The 16,701-nt window shown below is 34.1% G+C and overlaps 1 protein-coding gene across 1 annotated transcript; it reads right to left on the bottom strand.

Annotated features, from left to right (window-relative positions):
- Positions 1 to 12,151: 12,151 nt before the first annotated feature.
- On the bottom strand, positions 12,152 to 15,091 carry LOC131605263 (auxin-responsive protein SAUR68-like). Its single transcript, XM_058877640.1, has 2 exons — positions 14,769 to 15,091; positions 12,152 to 12,269 (listed from the first exon to the last, which is right to left on the bottom strand). The coding sequence occupies exons 1-2, from the start codon at positions 15,089 to 15,091 to the stop codon at positions 12,152 to 12,154; spliced, it is 441 nt and encodes a 146-aa protein (XP_058733623.1).
- Positions 15,092 to 16,701: the final 1,610 nt, after the last annotated feature.

Genomic DNA, 16,701 nt, shown 5'->3' on the forward strand with positions numbered 1-16,701 from the left:
TCTTAAACCTGCAACCTTCATAAATCAGCAATATCCAATATAAATTCAAGGGAAAAGCATGGTTCGATTGGATTTTATGTCACGGTTTCAATGGTGTCATCGATTTAATTCAATTTTGCCTCAATCTAAAAAACCCAATTCAAAGCTCTGAGACCTATCAATGGTAGATGTTAATTTCAGCACCAAATCTTGCAATTAAAGACTCAATCATCACCGAAACAAATGCAGGAACATGTATATATGATTACAAATCATTCAAATAGCATATTTTAATAGATATGGTTAAAGCATAATCAAGCAAACCGTGACTGTCAAGGGGTCGATTTCGTGCATTCGGTTTGAAGGGGATAGTACGGTCACGTTCGGACAGCTCTCAGGAACCGATTGTGGTGCTTAGGGTAGTATGAATGAGCTTCAAAGTTCGTTGGCCATGGTGCTTGATTTTCACGTCCCTTGGAATTCCGCCCTCAGTCTTGCTATGGCCGCAGAAGAGACCCCTCTAATCTGAAAATCATTCTGCTTATATATGAGATTGAATTAGGTTAAGAAACTGAAAATCAATTTCTCAAATTATCTTGGAAAGATTTGATTCTCTAATCTCATGAAGATTGCCAATTTGTGACCAAGATTCACACGGCTTGCCCACTGTTTTGGACAACCAATATTACTCCAATTCAAATCCATATCGTTTCTTCTTTTTTTATTTCATGATTTTTTCTCTAATCAGTAATAATTTCTAATAACTAAGTAAATAATAATACCAAACATAATCTAATAATAACCTAATAAGAATGATTTTAATAATAGTGACAAAATTGTTATAATTTAGATCTAATCTACTAAAACTTAATCGATAAAAATAAAACTATAAACTTTACTAAAATAATAAAATATGATGATAGCTAATAAAAAACAAATAACTAATATTAATACTAATAAATCTAATATAAAAGTAAAAAAAAAATAAAAATAAAAAGGTAAAAGATAAAATAAAAAATAAAGATAAAAGACTGAGGGAGGTGAGATTCAAACCCGGGACATTGTACCAGCAAGCATTACACTCTTACCAAATGTACCATCTCACTCATTTGAAATAAAGTGATATTGGTAAATATAAGAGGGCAAATTTTGGGGTATGACACAATGTATTAGAGTACCACATTATCTCACACAAAATTCATATCCTTGTTATCATCAAAACTAAGAATATTGATCAGAACAAATCTTGTTCTAACATGGACTTCTCCACGCTCGATTACTACTCTGACTAATTGCAGCCTCACATCAATGTGCTTAGTTCGCTCATGATAGGCTGAATTCTTCGACAGGTGTATTGCACTTTGACTATCACATTTAACAGTGATACCTCGACCTTGAAGTTTCAGCTCCTTCGCAAAATCTTCAAGCCACAATGCTTCTTTCACATCTTCAGTTAGGGCAATATACTCCGCTTCAGTGGTTGATAGAGCAACAACCTTCTGAAGTGTTGCTTTCCAACTAATTGCAGTGCCAAACATAGTGAAAACATATCCAGAAATAGATTTTCTGGAATCCATACAACCTGCATAATCAGAGTCGACATATCCTTCTATTACTGCTTTACTATCTTCACCCAAGGCTCCACCATAAATTAGGACTCTATTCAGATATCCATTTATGTACCTTAAAATCCACTTCAATGCTTGCCAGTGAGCCTTTCTAGGGTTCGCCATGTACCTGCTTACAAGACTTACTGCATATGTTATGTAGGGTCTAGTACAGACCATAGCATACATCAAAGAACCAACTATATTAGCATATGGGATGCTATTCATATAGGCTCTTTCGATATCAGTACTAGGACACTGATCAATACTCAGCTTGAATTGAGGGTTTGTTGGAGTCACAACTGGCTTCGAATTCGACATACCAAACTTTTTGAGAATCTTCCGTAGATATGCCTCTTGAGATAAGCATAACTTCGACTTCTTTCTATCTCTTCGAATGTCAATTCCAAGAATCCTGGAAGCAGCTCCCAGATCCTTTATATCGAACTCCTTATTGAGATCAGCCTTCACCCTCGTCACATCTTCAACATTGTTTCTTGCTATGAGAATATCATCCACATAAAGCAACAAAATAACAAATGAATTACCAGGTCGAAAACTGAAGTAAACGCAGTGGTCGAACTGACTTCTAATGAAACTTATGCGTGCCATGAACTTGTCGAATCTCCTATTCCACTGTCGAGGAGATTGTTTCAGCCCATACAAAGATCTCTTTAACTTGCACACATAATCTTCCTTCCCCTTTTCGACATACCCTTCAGGTTACCTCATCAGGATCGTTTCATCTAGATCACCATACAAGATCGCAGTCTTCACATCCATCTGTTCCAGTTCAAGATCGAACTGTGCCACCATGGCAAGCAACATTCGGATGGACCTATGCTTCACAACAGGAGAAAACACATCATTGAAGTCGACACCTTCTTTCTGAGTGAAAACCCTTGCAACTAACCTTGCCTTGTATCTTTTCGACGTCACTCCTTCAATTCCTTCCTTAACTTTGAAAATCCATTTACAGCTGACTAACCTTGCCCCGGCAGGTTTCTTGATCAGTTCCCAAGTAGGATTATCATGAAGAGATTTCATCTCATCATCCATGGCCTTCAGCCATTCAGTCTTATTTCGACTCCTCATAACTTCCTTATAGTCTCTAGGTTCTTCGTCTAGAACCTCACTTGCAGAGATTAAGGCATAAGCTATAAGATCTGCATATCCAAGTCTCTGAGGTGGCTTGATGACTCTTCTCAACCTATCTCTCGACAATAGGTAGTCATCGTCAGTTTCCTCAACTTCAGCATCTTCTGCTTCTTCTTCGACTTCATCTGGGATATGCAATTCAGCATCAACATGCTCCACCTCAACAGGAACCTCTACCTGTTCCAGCTCTTCGTCAGATGTTTCTGTACTTCGACCAACATCATCAGTTTTCTTAAAAGCCATTTCAGCTTCATTGAAAACTACATCTCGACTGGTGATACACCTCCTGTGACCTGGCTCTAGGCACCATAGCCTATAAGCTTTGACTCCTTCAGGGTATCCCATGAACATGCATTTCAGAGCTCTAGGTTCGACCTTGTCTTGCCTAATGTGAGCATAGGCTACGCATCCAAATACTCTCAGTTTGTCGAGATCTGGTGCATGTCCCGACCAAACTTCTTCAGGTGTCTTCATATCTAACGCTGTCGAAGGACATCTGTTTATCAGATATGTTGCTGTTGAAACAGCCTCAGCCTAGAACACCTTCGTTAACCCCGCACTAGTCAACATGCATCTGACTCTCTCCAAAATAGTTCGATTAAACCTTTCAGCCAAACCATTTTGCTGTGGAGTACCTGCAGTAGTTCTATGCCTTGCAATACCAGAGGCAGCACAAAAACTGTCGAATGCCTCATTGCAAAATTCAAGGCCATTGTTGGTTCTCAACCTCTTGACCTTTCTGCCAGTCTGATTTTCAACCAGAGTCTTCCAACTTTTGAAATTCTCAAAAGTTTCATCCTTAGTCTTCTGGATGAATACCCATAATTTTCTGGAATAATCATCTACTATGGATAGAAAATACCTTGCTCCTGAATGTGATGGACACCTTGCAGGCCCCCAAAGATCAAAATGGATGTAATCAAGAGATCCATGTGTTCTTTGTTTGCCTTTGTTGAACTTCACTCTGCAAGATTTTCCAAGTACACAGGGTTCACAAAACTTCAACTTTTCGACTTTGTCTCCACCAAGCAGATTTTGTTTCCCTAATTCGACCAGACCCCTTTCACTGACATGGCCCAATCTCATGTGCTAGATTTCTGTTTTCGACAAGGGTTTCGTGGATGCAACATTTGTCGAACCACTTACAACTTCAGCCTCAAGGGTATACAAGCCTTGTTTCTTCACGCCTCTCAAGACTTCCTTCGAACCCTTCATGACTCTTAGGATACTTTTCTCTCCTTGGAAAACATATACTTTCTTGTCGAATTCACCAAGAGAAAGCAGATTTCTTTTCAAATCAGGAACATACCTGACTTCAGTCAACAACCTTATTGACTCATCATGGAGCTTGAATCTCACAGATCCAACACCTGCAATCTTGCAAGCCTTGTTGTTTCCTTGCAATACTGATCCACCATCTTGATCACATAATTCCTTGAACAAGTCTTTGTTTGGAGTCATGTGCCAAGTGCAACCTGAATCCATAATCCACTCCTTCTTAGAGTCACTGCTTGAAACCACAAGAACATCAGATGATTCGAAATCATCTTGAACAATGGCAGCGTTGCCATTATCCTTACCTCCATGATATTTCAGGCGTTCAGGGCACACCTTTATTGTGTGACCCTCCTTCTTACAATGGTAGCATCGAATGCCAGATACTTCGCCACTATAAGACTTCGACTGGCTTTTGCCTTTCTTCTTGTCGAACTTACCATCCTTTCGTAAAAGTTTTCCTTTAACGGCCAAACCTTCGCCAACAGTCGAAGGTTTATGCTCCTTTCGTTCATTCAAGTCCTTAGAGTACAAGGCTGATTGAACTTCTTCAAACGTCAGGGACTCCCTTCCATACAAGAGAGTTTCTTTGAAGTGAGCATGTGATCGAGGCAAAGAACACAATAGTAACAGCGCTTGATCTTCATCATCGATCTTCACATCAATATTTTCAAGATCAAGAATCAGCTTGTTGAACATATCCAACTGCTCAGCCAACACTTTGTCTTCAATCATCTTGAATGAATACAAAGCTTGCTTCAGGTAGAGTCGATTTACCAGCGATTTGGTCATATACAAACTTTCCAGTTTCACCCATAACCCTGATGCCGTCGTCTCCTTTGATACCTGCCGGAGAACCTTATCACCAAGGCTCAACAAAATTGCGCTGTGTGCTTTCTCGATCATATTCGTCTTCTTCGCTGCCGTCAATTCTACATTCATGGCTGCCTCTCCCTTCAACGCTTCCAAACAACCCTTCTAAACCAGTAGGGCTTTCATCTTCAAGCGCCACAGACCGAAATCATTCACTCCGGTGAACTTTTCAATCTCATACTTTGTTGAAGGCATCTTCTCCACGCTCACCGCACCAGTTTGTTGTGAAAAACGATGTCAAGAACAAAGTATAATACAAGGGAAGAATAAAGGACAAGGAAGAAGAGGAACACAAGAATTGGTTATAACTGCTATTCTTTCACTTTCTCTTAAAACAAGATTACAAGTTTACAAGAATAACAAATAACCTCTCTCACCCTAAATCAGGATTTGCAGCTTAGCAATGATGAGAGACTAGTATGCTATTTATAATAAGACCTAACATACTAACTAATGGGCTTTTTCAGCAAGGCCCATTACACAAGCCAACTTAATAAACAAGCTAACTTAACAAATTAGGGTTTAAACACTAAAACCTAATTTAACATGCTAACAACCCTAGCATCTTCGACATCTGCATGCTAGACCCATCTTCGACTACAGCATGCACACTTCGACACCAGCATGTGAACAATCCTTCGACTTCATGCTTAACTCTGCCGAACTGTCAAACCAAGAAGCTACCCTTCGACAATACTAGAGTTCGATCCAATATCTCACAAGGTGAAATGTTGATATTTATTTCAGTTGGGAGGAGTTATAACCGAAAGGGAATTTTTTTTTTGGAATATATATATATATATATATATATATATATATATATATATATATATATATATATATATATATATATATATATATATATATATATATATATATATATATATATATAACACCCACACACAAGGCAACAAATCAGAAGTATTTTATATATACAAAAATTGTTTACAAACCAACCAAAAATATCAGACATACATTTGCTTCATACTAATCTAGGTTACTAGACAACCACTCACAAGAAATTAGTTTAAATCATAAGAATATAGGAAATAGTTGGTCCATCGTGAACATTCATCTTATAAATCAAATATTCTTATGTGAATGGTTTCACATCGTTAAACACTTATAATTTAAATAAAGATTAAAATTAGATTAACACAACAACAACATTTAACTTTCAATCTCTACAACAACATATATATTTTACTAACTAACAACAACAACAATAATAATTTAAATAACATAAATAAACTACATGCATATGGATAAAGTGATTTCCCGTATCCCATAAATTCCTAATTTCTCGAGAGAAAATATCTAACATATGTTCCATAAGATAATATCCACATGCATATCTGTTTGGTTGTTTCTGCATCCACAAATAATTTGTATATAGTGGTTAATATACTCAAAACACAAGTACTATTTTCATTAGAGAAAATTTAAAGAATGTCACAAATAATAGCACTTGATTTTGGAAAAATCAATTTTGGTTTTTATTTCTTGACTATGACACATAAGATTGTATCCCTTCATAGCTCTACATGTTTAAAAAACACAAATAAAAATTATTCAAAAGTAAAGGTAACAGTTACCTAATACAAAGAATATCAATTACGAGCAAACAATTTCTTTTATCTTTGAATCAAGACTATAGTGTAACGAGTATAGCATAATTATACAATTTTTTTGGGACAAATGATTATTAGTTGTCAATGACCACAATAGAAAACTTACATTATATATATATATATATATATATATATATATATATATATATATATGTATATATATATATATATATGTATATATATATGTATATATATATATATATGTATATATATATATATATATGTATATATATATACATGTATATATATATACATGTATATATATATACATGTATATATATATACATGTATATATATATACATGTATATATATATACATGTATATATATATACATGTATATATATATACATGTATATATATATACATATATATATATATATATATATATACATATATATATATATATACATATATATATATATATATACATATATATATATATATATACATATATATATATATATATATATATATATATATATAATCTATTTTCTCTTGAATTAACTTATTTTGTATGTATGTTTGGATATTATTTGAAGAACGTTGGGAAAATTGGATGCGGAATGGGGCATAGAAACCATACTTTTCTTAATTTGTTTGAGCACAAAATTGATGTATGTACCTAAACAATATTAACACAAAATTGGCATTAAAAGTATTAGAGAATAATGAATATAAATTGAAATCGCCATAAAAGTTATACTTATGTGCACCATAATTGAAGTATGGTTATGTCGAGCTAATTAGTACCATTCACAATACCCCTAATACAACTCTTTAATATTAGAAATAAGTGTATTTGATTCACGTTGTAGTTGTATCAGGAAGGAGTCTCACATCTCCTCTATCATGTTTGTCAATCATTGTAGTGGATCAAGTTGAGGTATTAGGGTCTCAATCTTATGTTGGAGGATGAAGCTGAACAACTAGTTTTGTACTTGCACCACTTAAAACAACTTTCTCAAATATGTATGATTTATTTAAATTTGGATGGTAAATTACACCCATCAATTTCAATTGTTGCATCATAAAAACAACAATACGATGCATAATTTTAAGAACATAAACATCAACAACATACAACATATATTTTTAATCAGACAAACAAAAAATAAAATTTCTAAACCAAACTTATATTTATCTCAATCACATCCCGAGCCACACTCTCCCACATCTCACGGGTCACACTCTCCCCACCTCTTAGGTCACCCTCTCCTACAACTCTTGGGACACTCTCCCGCATAGCCACTCACTCTTTTTTTAATGTTTCCTCTATCGTCCCATGCATCTCTCTTCAAACCTTTGGATTACTAGCTCTTCAATTATTTTTTGCATATTTCGTCTCTCTTTGACGATGATCCAAAAAATGACCTCAGGTGAAGCCTCATCCAAAACCATGGACACATCCATCATGTTCATTTGTTCCAATCGCTTCTACCAGTATGTCATGGCGTCGTTGTGGAACAAAGACATCAACATTTATTTTTCAACCACTGAATCCTGCAACATAAATAAAAGTTCATTACTAAATCTAATCAACTACAATTAATAATGTTAAAAAAAAAAATCTATTTACAATCTTATCAACAACTGCGGGTGTAGCATTTTATGTGAACTTACATCCTGGTCTTTAACGTGCTAGTTTCCATTTCTCATGGCGTGATGGTGGAGATGTGCTACGATAAAGGATTACATAGGATCTCCCAAATCTTGTTCTATTTATTTTCTTTTTTCTTTTTTATTGTTTCCTCCAGTTTATCATATCCTCCACGTGAGAATCTATGATGATAAATAGTTTTTCCTATTCTCCTTTCTTTTTCATGATCTTTAGATTTGTATTAGAATCCATTATGAGTCGTGTCTTAAAGCCCCTCTGATACTCACCAGCATATGATATTAATTTCTTTTCTAGCTTAGCATCTTTTGGAAGAATAAAAATATTTTACATTTACATAATAAAGTTGGTATTAGTATGAAACAAAAATATAAATGGGCATATATACTTGTAAAACAAATCATGAAAGTTAAAATAAATATCCCCAAGATCTTTCCATATACTTTCTTTCAAGTCACCATCAACTTGGCTCCAATTATATAACAAAACGTTAGTCTTAATTCTATCAGCTAATTGCACGTAACTCTTAAAAGTCGTAGAATTTTCACCATAACAGTTACCATTTGTAAATAAAAATCGACTGGCAACCTAACACCGATGTTATGGGATTTTTTCAATCCTTCCATCATCGTGGCACATATAGAATTTATTTTACTTTTAGTCTTAATAGATGTGGTTGTAGAAGAGATGATGATTTTATGAGAGGTGGTGGTTAAAGTGTCCATCTCGGTTTAAACAACAACAACCACAATAAATATATTACTTAACACAACATCAACTTCCTAGAGCACTTCATAAATATAGTCTCATAACCATTTTACTTTACAAAAAACTAACAAATAAACCTAAGAATTGCATCAATAAAGGCACCTAGTGTAAGATTCATAGTATATATGCTATATATTGTAAGTATGGAGTGGAACCTAAGAAGGGGTTGGCGGTGAAATAGGTTTTAAGACTTTTTCTCGTTTTTAAGCGATGGTTCTTATGTTCTTATTTTTTCAGAAATATTTCGATGAACTTATGAAGTAAAGTGCATAAAAATAAATGCAAAATATAAAGAACACTAGAATATATACTAGTTCCTCTTTCCAATCAAGGGTACGTCTAGTCCCCTCACACTCCGTGAGAGATTTCACTATGTTAGAAAATGTTACACCCTCACACCAAGACTCTCTTACTTATCCCTATATCATTTTCTTATCAAATCCTGGTCATCTTTCACTACCCTTACTTGTCCATTGCTTAATGGGTACTTCATTGTTATGTATAGAGTTGATAGAGAGGCCTCCCATGCGTTGAAAAATGTATGACCAATGATAATGATTCAAAGGGATAAAACATTCACCACCATGTACCTTATTTTGACACTTTTCGTGCATCCCCCTTTTTTGAAAATAGTTAGAATGGTGACATATCCTAGGACTTGCATCTGCTCTCCCGAGAAATTATCCAATGAACCCCTAAGATGTTGCAGGAGCTCTATGTTTATCTTTAAATATTTGAAATCATCCTAGTAGAGAATTTCGATTGAACTATTTGAATCTTCAAAGACTAATTTGGAGGTTCATTACTATAAGATTATCTTGTTGGGAATGATTCCTTCTACATCCCTACTGGAGAAACTAATTTTTGAATTGCATTTCTTTCTCTAAACATCTCTTGGTCTGGGTGGGAAACCTTAATGTTTCCTTCATTGAAACAAGCAAAATATTCTCTTAACAACTCAAAGTGGCTTTGGAAAAATATTGAATAGGCTTGTGGAAGATACTTTCCTATGTTTGGAGGGCGAGGATTGGTGGATCTTCTTCTTGGTTAGGTTCTGGTAGCTAGTAATGGAGAACCGAGAGAGGCTCATATACCATTTGAGGACTTCTTCTTTTAACATTCCCGCCATAAATTTGCCACAATAAAGGTTGTTTTCATTTTGATAGAAATGATGTACTTTTGCGGATCACTTTGGCCATCAAACATCGCTAAGAAGGGCAATTTGAAGTTGTTAGGGGCCAGTGCATCTTAGAACTCCGCTGCTAGAGGTTGAGTCTCCAAGGGTTCTTCTTGGTCGTCAACTACTGGTTACACTTATTATTGTTGTAGATCATGTATGTTGTCTTGAAATGTCTCATTCTGGCGAAGTAGCTCCTCCATATAGGCGAGCATATTCGCTATTGCGGGTCAATCACTGTAATTGTTGTTTGTTGTTGCCCTTACCATCAAAGAGCGACAATGGGTTATTGTTATATATGGTTGTGTGGACCTGTAATATGGTGAACTGAATTTTAAAGAAATGTCACGGTAAGCAAGAGTCGCCACCGACTTTTATTTTATCCAATCAGAAAGGCAAAAAGAACAGGAAAGACCTTTGAAAGATTTTGAGTTCAGGGGGTAGGTTGTACAAAGGGAAGGTTTAAAGCACCCTTTGTATCCATGGTTATCCATGGGCTCTTAATTTCTTAGCTCACTTGTTTGAATTGTTTGTTTGAAAAGTAGTGTATGAATAGTAAAAACTTCGTTAAGGACTTTAGCTTGTAAAATAAGCGTAGCCTTGTTTTTTAATTGATTTGAAAAGAGATTATGAAAAGTAATTGGAAGTGTTGAGCAAGCAATTAAGAACTACCTACCCTAATTTTGTATTTCTTGTTCTTTAAGTCTTTCGGGCGAAAGGGTCTATCCATACCATGAGAGGGTAGGAAGTCTTTCAATTGGATGTTTAAGGGTCATCGAAATATCGTTCGCCATAAAACTGTACCTACCATGTAGAGAGGTAGGTAGTTTTTAGGGAAGGATAGAATAGTCATTAATCTTTTTAGGCATCATGCGAGGATACCGCGTTAGGGTTACCCTAAAGGTGTGTGTGTGTAATCAATCACGTGGTTCAGTTCAGTGATGTTATCTTATAATTAATGACTCTACTTTAATTCAGGGTTTGCACTCCCTAAGATTACTAACCACGCAGTTATAAACAAATAATACAAAACCTAACTATTACAAGGCCTCGGGTGGGGGATTACATGGCCAAAAAACCCGTTGGTGCAGAAGAATAAAGGCAGAAAATAAGAGGGAAGAATAATTAATTTAAATATCTTGAGCCTTCATGCTCCTTGATCAACCCTGAAAATTAAGAATGAAGAAGAGAAAAGTTAGTTCATTAAAGATCCACAAACCCCAGCTGGTTAACCTAAACCAGGGCAAGGGCAAAGTTAACTTAAAAGAAAATCAGGTTTAAAAAGAAACTAGACTAGGGTTAGTGTTAAAGTTAATTATTAATTCAAACCTAAAATTAAATACTAAATTACTAAGAATAATTAAATTACAAATCTAATTATGTAACCTAAATTAACCACTAAATTATTTAACTAATTAACCTAACTTAAGTTAAAATTACAAACCTAATTATCTATCCTAAATATTAATTAAATTGATACTAATTAGATTATCCTAAAAAAATAACTAATTAAATCTAATAATTAAAACCTAAATTGATTAATTGAAATTAAAACTTAAATTAATTACTAAGTTAATTAAATTTATAAGCTAACTAAAATCATTATATAATTAAAATTGATAAACTAAATAAAATTATTAAAAGAAAAGTGTTGGCTTTAAAAGAATTTTTTAAAAAAGTTTTTGAACAAGGTTTTGTAATTGAAAAGAAAATAAATAAAATCAATTAGAATAAAAGGAAATTTAAAAAAAGCTTAGCTTAATGATTCGGTGTGGTGCGCATCTATAGGTTCACGGTGGAACAGCAAGCTCTGGGCGTTCGATCATACACTGGTGTTGATCCAGAGGTGGAGGTGCGAAGGCACGTCGTGCGCACGCGTAGACGTGTAGTACTGGATCGGAAGACACCCTATAGCATACGAATTAACCCAAAAAAACAATCCCCCACCAGGTCTCGAACCGGTGTCATGGAGGACCTGAGTAACACACACATACGCGCTACCGCTGGGGCAATTTTATTTTGCTGTTAACCTAGCAAACAATAATAAATATATAAGAGATATTTTATTCAAATTCCTTTGAACGAAAATTGCGCGCCCAATCCTTCGTCTTCTTCACGGGGACGAAACCTTTGCCCACGGTTTCCACTTGCATTAGCTACGGTTTCTTGAGCGTCGCCATAGATCCTGCAATAACCAAAACTCGAAATACAGAGCATAAATTTAATCTATGGACATACATAGGCCGGAAATCATCCCCTGAATTCAATTGCAACGTTAGTTTTGGCCAATTTTGCCTGAGATTCAAAGCCCCAAAACAGAGCTCCTATGACCTAACAATGGTGAATGGATTTCCCTGCACTTAAAACTCAATTAACATATCCAGAAAGCTTGCAAACATGATTATGAACCTGAATATACAATCAAACCATATTTATAATGCATAAATCACTACAGTCGAACTTAAAAAGAAAGTGTGCAAACCGTGGCTTGCTGGGAACGATTCTGAGTGTTTTCAACCTCGATAGTGATTGGAAAAGCTTCAGGGCACCTTCAGGAATGTCTTTTGATCTTTCAAACTCTTTGAATTGGGCTGTGTCGTGAATTCGAACTTCAACTTTCTTCCAACTTTAAGCGCTCGACTGTGGCTTCTGTTGGCTGCCAAAAACCTTCTTTTTCGTCTGGGATTGTTGTATGCATATATAGGAATAGATTAGGTTAACAATATTGATTCAGATCTTTGCAAATAGTATGATTGAGTATGAAATATTTTTGATTGGAATTTGATTGAAAATATTCCTAATTTTGGCCAAAATCATTCCATTCTCTCACCAATCTTGCATCCACGAATTTTGAAGCAAATATGAATTATTTTGATGATTGAATTTAATTGGAACTTTCTCTTAAATCAAATATTTGCATATCCTTTAATTATTTGATTTATATTATATTTTAAATGAATAAAATTCAATATAAAATAAAAAAATCTTCATAAATTCGTGGCAATTGGATTTGAAGTCTTAGATAACTTGAGGATCAAGATTGAATCAAAAAAAGATTGGGTTGGTTTGCAAAAAAATCTATTTTGACCCTTATTTTCTTCATGCACCCTACTCAAAAATGACCAACTTTGACAAAGCATATCTCCCTCAATTTTTAAGATATGGAAGTGTTTTAGGACTTTTTGGAACGCTCAAGATGTCCTCTACAAGCCAGTTTGGAAGCTTTTTTCCATTTGAGGATTTTATCTTGATGATATTGGCTTTGACAAAAAACTGCTTTTGGTCGACTTTCAAAAAGGACCTATGATCTTTTGATCCATATCTCTCAAATGAAGCATTTTTAGACTTGGCATGTGAAATACAAAGTTATAGAGAATTCAATTTCCTTCAAAATGAGATTTGGATGGAAAATTTCTGATGTTCCATGTGAAAGTTATGGCTGGTCAAAGTTCAATTGACTTTAGGCCAAAAAATACTAATTTAGGAACATTAGGTTTTGTTGATTTATGCACTTTCCTTGATGAATCATGATCAATCCTTGATCAAATGATGAATGATACATCAAAATAAGGATGTTGACAAAAAATCAGGAATTTTGACTGTACTTTGACCACAGTTGACTTTTAGGTCAAACTAGTCGAATGTGGACTTTCTGGACAATTGACTGAGCAATCCTTGGAATTGAAGCTTGTATTCTGCCAAAGAGATAGTTTGAAACATCATAAACCATATGAAATCAATTAGAGACTTTGATTCATTGATTTTCTTTAGGGAATTCAAAACCCTAGTTCATTGAGCCATTGTTTAGGAGAATGTGTCTTTGAGTTTTGAACTTTGGTATGAGCTTGAAAGGAGAAATGAGATGGGCAAATTTTGGGGTATGACAGGCCCGAGCTAATTTTAACAGACCTCGCGGTGTGCTCCGAATTTACACGCCGAGTATACTAACTGATAACCTTACTGGTGTTAAGTCAGACAGAGTCGCAAGTATGAATATATATCATATGAAAAAGTGTTTGCCCTCTTCTCTATGATTGCATCATGTATATAATGGTCTAGGATTGTTTTATATTTAAGACCAATTAAGGGGATTATGCCTCTTTTAATGGGTTTTAATTGTCCTTGGAAATCAAACTTAATTGACAGATTCTTTGCCATAATGTTCCTAGTTTGCTCATAAACACATTGTCTATTGTTCCCTAATTTAAATAACCTCTCCATATTGGTTTTGGGTCGGCCAAATTGACTTGGCTCGTTAGTTGACCTAACCCGGCCATGCCTTGTTGAACAGATTAGAAATTAGGGCGGGTTCATCCGAATTTGGATTTAAATCCGATCCAAATTACCGGATTCGAACACAACCTCTCAAACGTGAGGCATGAAAGGTGAAATATTTACATGTAAACACTGGTGTTACGGATAATATTGTAGAGACTATATAGTTAGATATTTTAAACTTAAAATAATAAGAGAAGTTGTGAGAAAAATTGTTTCCTTCTCATAATTAATTATATAAAACTGATTCTGAAGTATATCAGAACAAGCTACAAAAGCTTTGTACTTAGAAATTTGTAGACAAAAATTTTAAAAATCTCTTCTTCAAAAGCCATAGATAATTATTTGTTCACTTTTTTGCCTAAGATCATGACAGGAATTAGAGGATGCCTTGTTGTGACAAGCATACATGAAAGTGATCAAAGCTTTCTCCACATCTTCAGGAATCCGTTCTTGAACTAACGAGATTGCATAGTTCAAGAAAACACTATCACACGGCAACATGATAGGTCTATTCCCCGGCAACCCAAACACTTCTTCGGACCATTTAAAGAGTTCTCTGAACACGTTCGTGCTAAGATACTCTAAAGGAACCACAAATCGTTTACGATCAATGCTGTAAACAACAAAGTGGCCCTTATTTACCGCTGGAGATTTCAAAACCACTTCATTTCTTAGGTACGAGATCCTCTTGCGTCTTCGAACCGCCATTTTCTGCCACTTTTTCGCCATTTCTATGACCCTTTTTGCACTTATCATGGTTTCAATTTCTGAAGATTTAGAGAGTAAACTAAACTATGGTGCAATGCAAGTTATGATCTAGAATCATATATATTTATACTCAAAAAATTTAGACAACACCATATGGTAATGTACGAAGAGTGTTGTGCTAATAAGGTACATTGCCATGTGGTATCATTCATTCACTAACGAAAGAAGTGACAAAACATAAATTGAATTTGAGGACAATATATTTTTGGACTAGACATGATAAATGACCAAAAAGAGAAGTGTTATTGTAAACCAATTTGGTCCTTTGAATATTTGTGACATAAATGCTAAAGATGCAAAATCGTTTTCTATACAGCAAGACATGAACCATATAAGTTAACATTCTGGGCCCAGCAGCTTAGTGGGTATGAGGCTGAGAACATACCTAAATAATTATAAGAGCAATATATAGATAAGATAATACAATACACCCCACTGAAATGGTACTTAGGAAGATGCATGAATATAAACAAAAGAACAGAAATTAAGGAAACAGTTATATGTGTATGCATGTAGTCCAAAATATTTAATTACATTTGTTTTGTTAGATTAAATTTCAACTGTTTTGCTGGTAGACCGGTTTCATCAAATGGTTAATTGGTCTTCTCAAGTATACTACTTCTTGTATATGTTTGAAAAAGTACTATAGTACTGTACAATTTATGATATATAGTAGGCGAGTACTAATTGATCTGAAAACATTGCTTTAAACTAAATTAAATGCCATGCCAAAAAGAAAAAAAAACACATGTTATTCTTCAGAAAATATTTATTATGATTCATTATGATGCTTTGCATATTTCATTTGTATAAAAAAAAAAACTATAGTTTTGAAATTTTAAAATGAAATGTTCACAATTTTATAAATTTTTTTATTATATTTTAAAAGTTTTATGTGAATTGTCTCATAATTTTAAGTGAGAAATGTAAAATTTTATAAAAAAATTATTATAATGTATTTTTAATTTTTAATTTATAATAAATTTGACTTAATTTAATATTTATTTTATTTTAATGTTGACTTAACTCAGTCCAATTTATTACTCTTGCTTTTATGAAAAAGAGAAACTAAAATACATAACATGAAAAATTCAAAAAAAATATATATATCTTGTGCTTCTTTGTCTCAAGATTACATATTTTAGTCACTTTATAGATTTATTTTGTGATCAGGCCAAGTTCATTAGTATTGATTTATTGACCTTGAATGGATCTGATCCAATTCCATACGTGAGTTCCTAATATATATGTATCCAGTATCATAACTTAAATACTGTAATTATTCTAGACATGTAATTATAGTGCTACATTTTTTGTATCAGAGTAGGTCGGTTCATGACCTAGCTATGTTAATTAGTATAATGTAAAGGATAAAATTCTGGAAAATCTTCTATAGGTTCTTGCTATCATTTCATAAGTATTAAGTTTCATCATCTTAATATTCATGTGTGATAGACAGGATCATTTAGTTAAGAACTAGAAAGGAAGTTGTGGGATTGAGAAGACCTAATAAAGTTCAAGATTTAATTTCAAGAGATGGAAAGCTCAAGGCTTTATAGGGGAGGCTGTCA

The sequence above is a fragment of the Vicia villosa genome, linkage group LG5 (assembly GCF_029867415.1).
Source record: "Vicia villosa cultivar HV-30 ecotype Madison, WI linkage group LG5, Vvil1.0, whole genome shotgun sequence".
Lineage (NCBI taxonomy): Eukaryota > Viridiplantae > Streptophyta > Magnoliopsida > Fabales > Fabaceae > Vicia > Vicia villosa.

Bases quoted from the DNA above. Each gene is read 5' to 3' on its own strand.
- LOC131605263 (XM_058877640.1), bottom strand. From the start codon at position 15,091: ATGGCGAAAAAGTGGCAGAAAATGGCGGTTCGAAGACGCAAGAGGATC. The intron at 12,270-14,768 runs GTATGCTTGTCA...TGGTTATTGCAG, and splicing joins AAAGCTTTGATCACTTTCAT to GATCTATGGCGACGCTCAAG.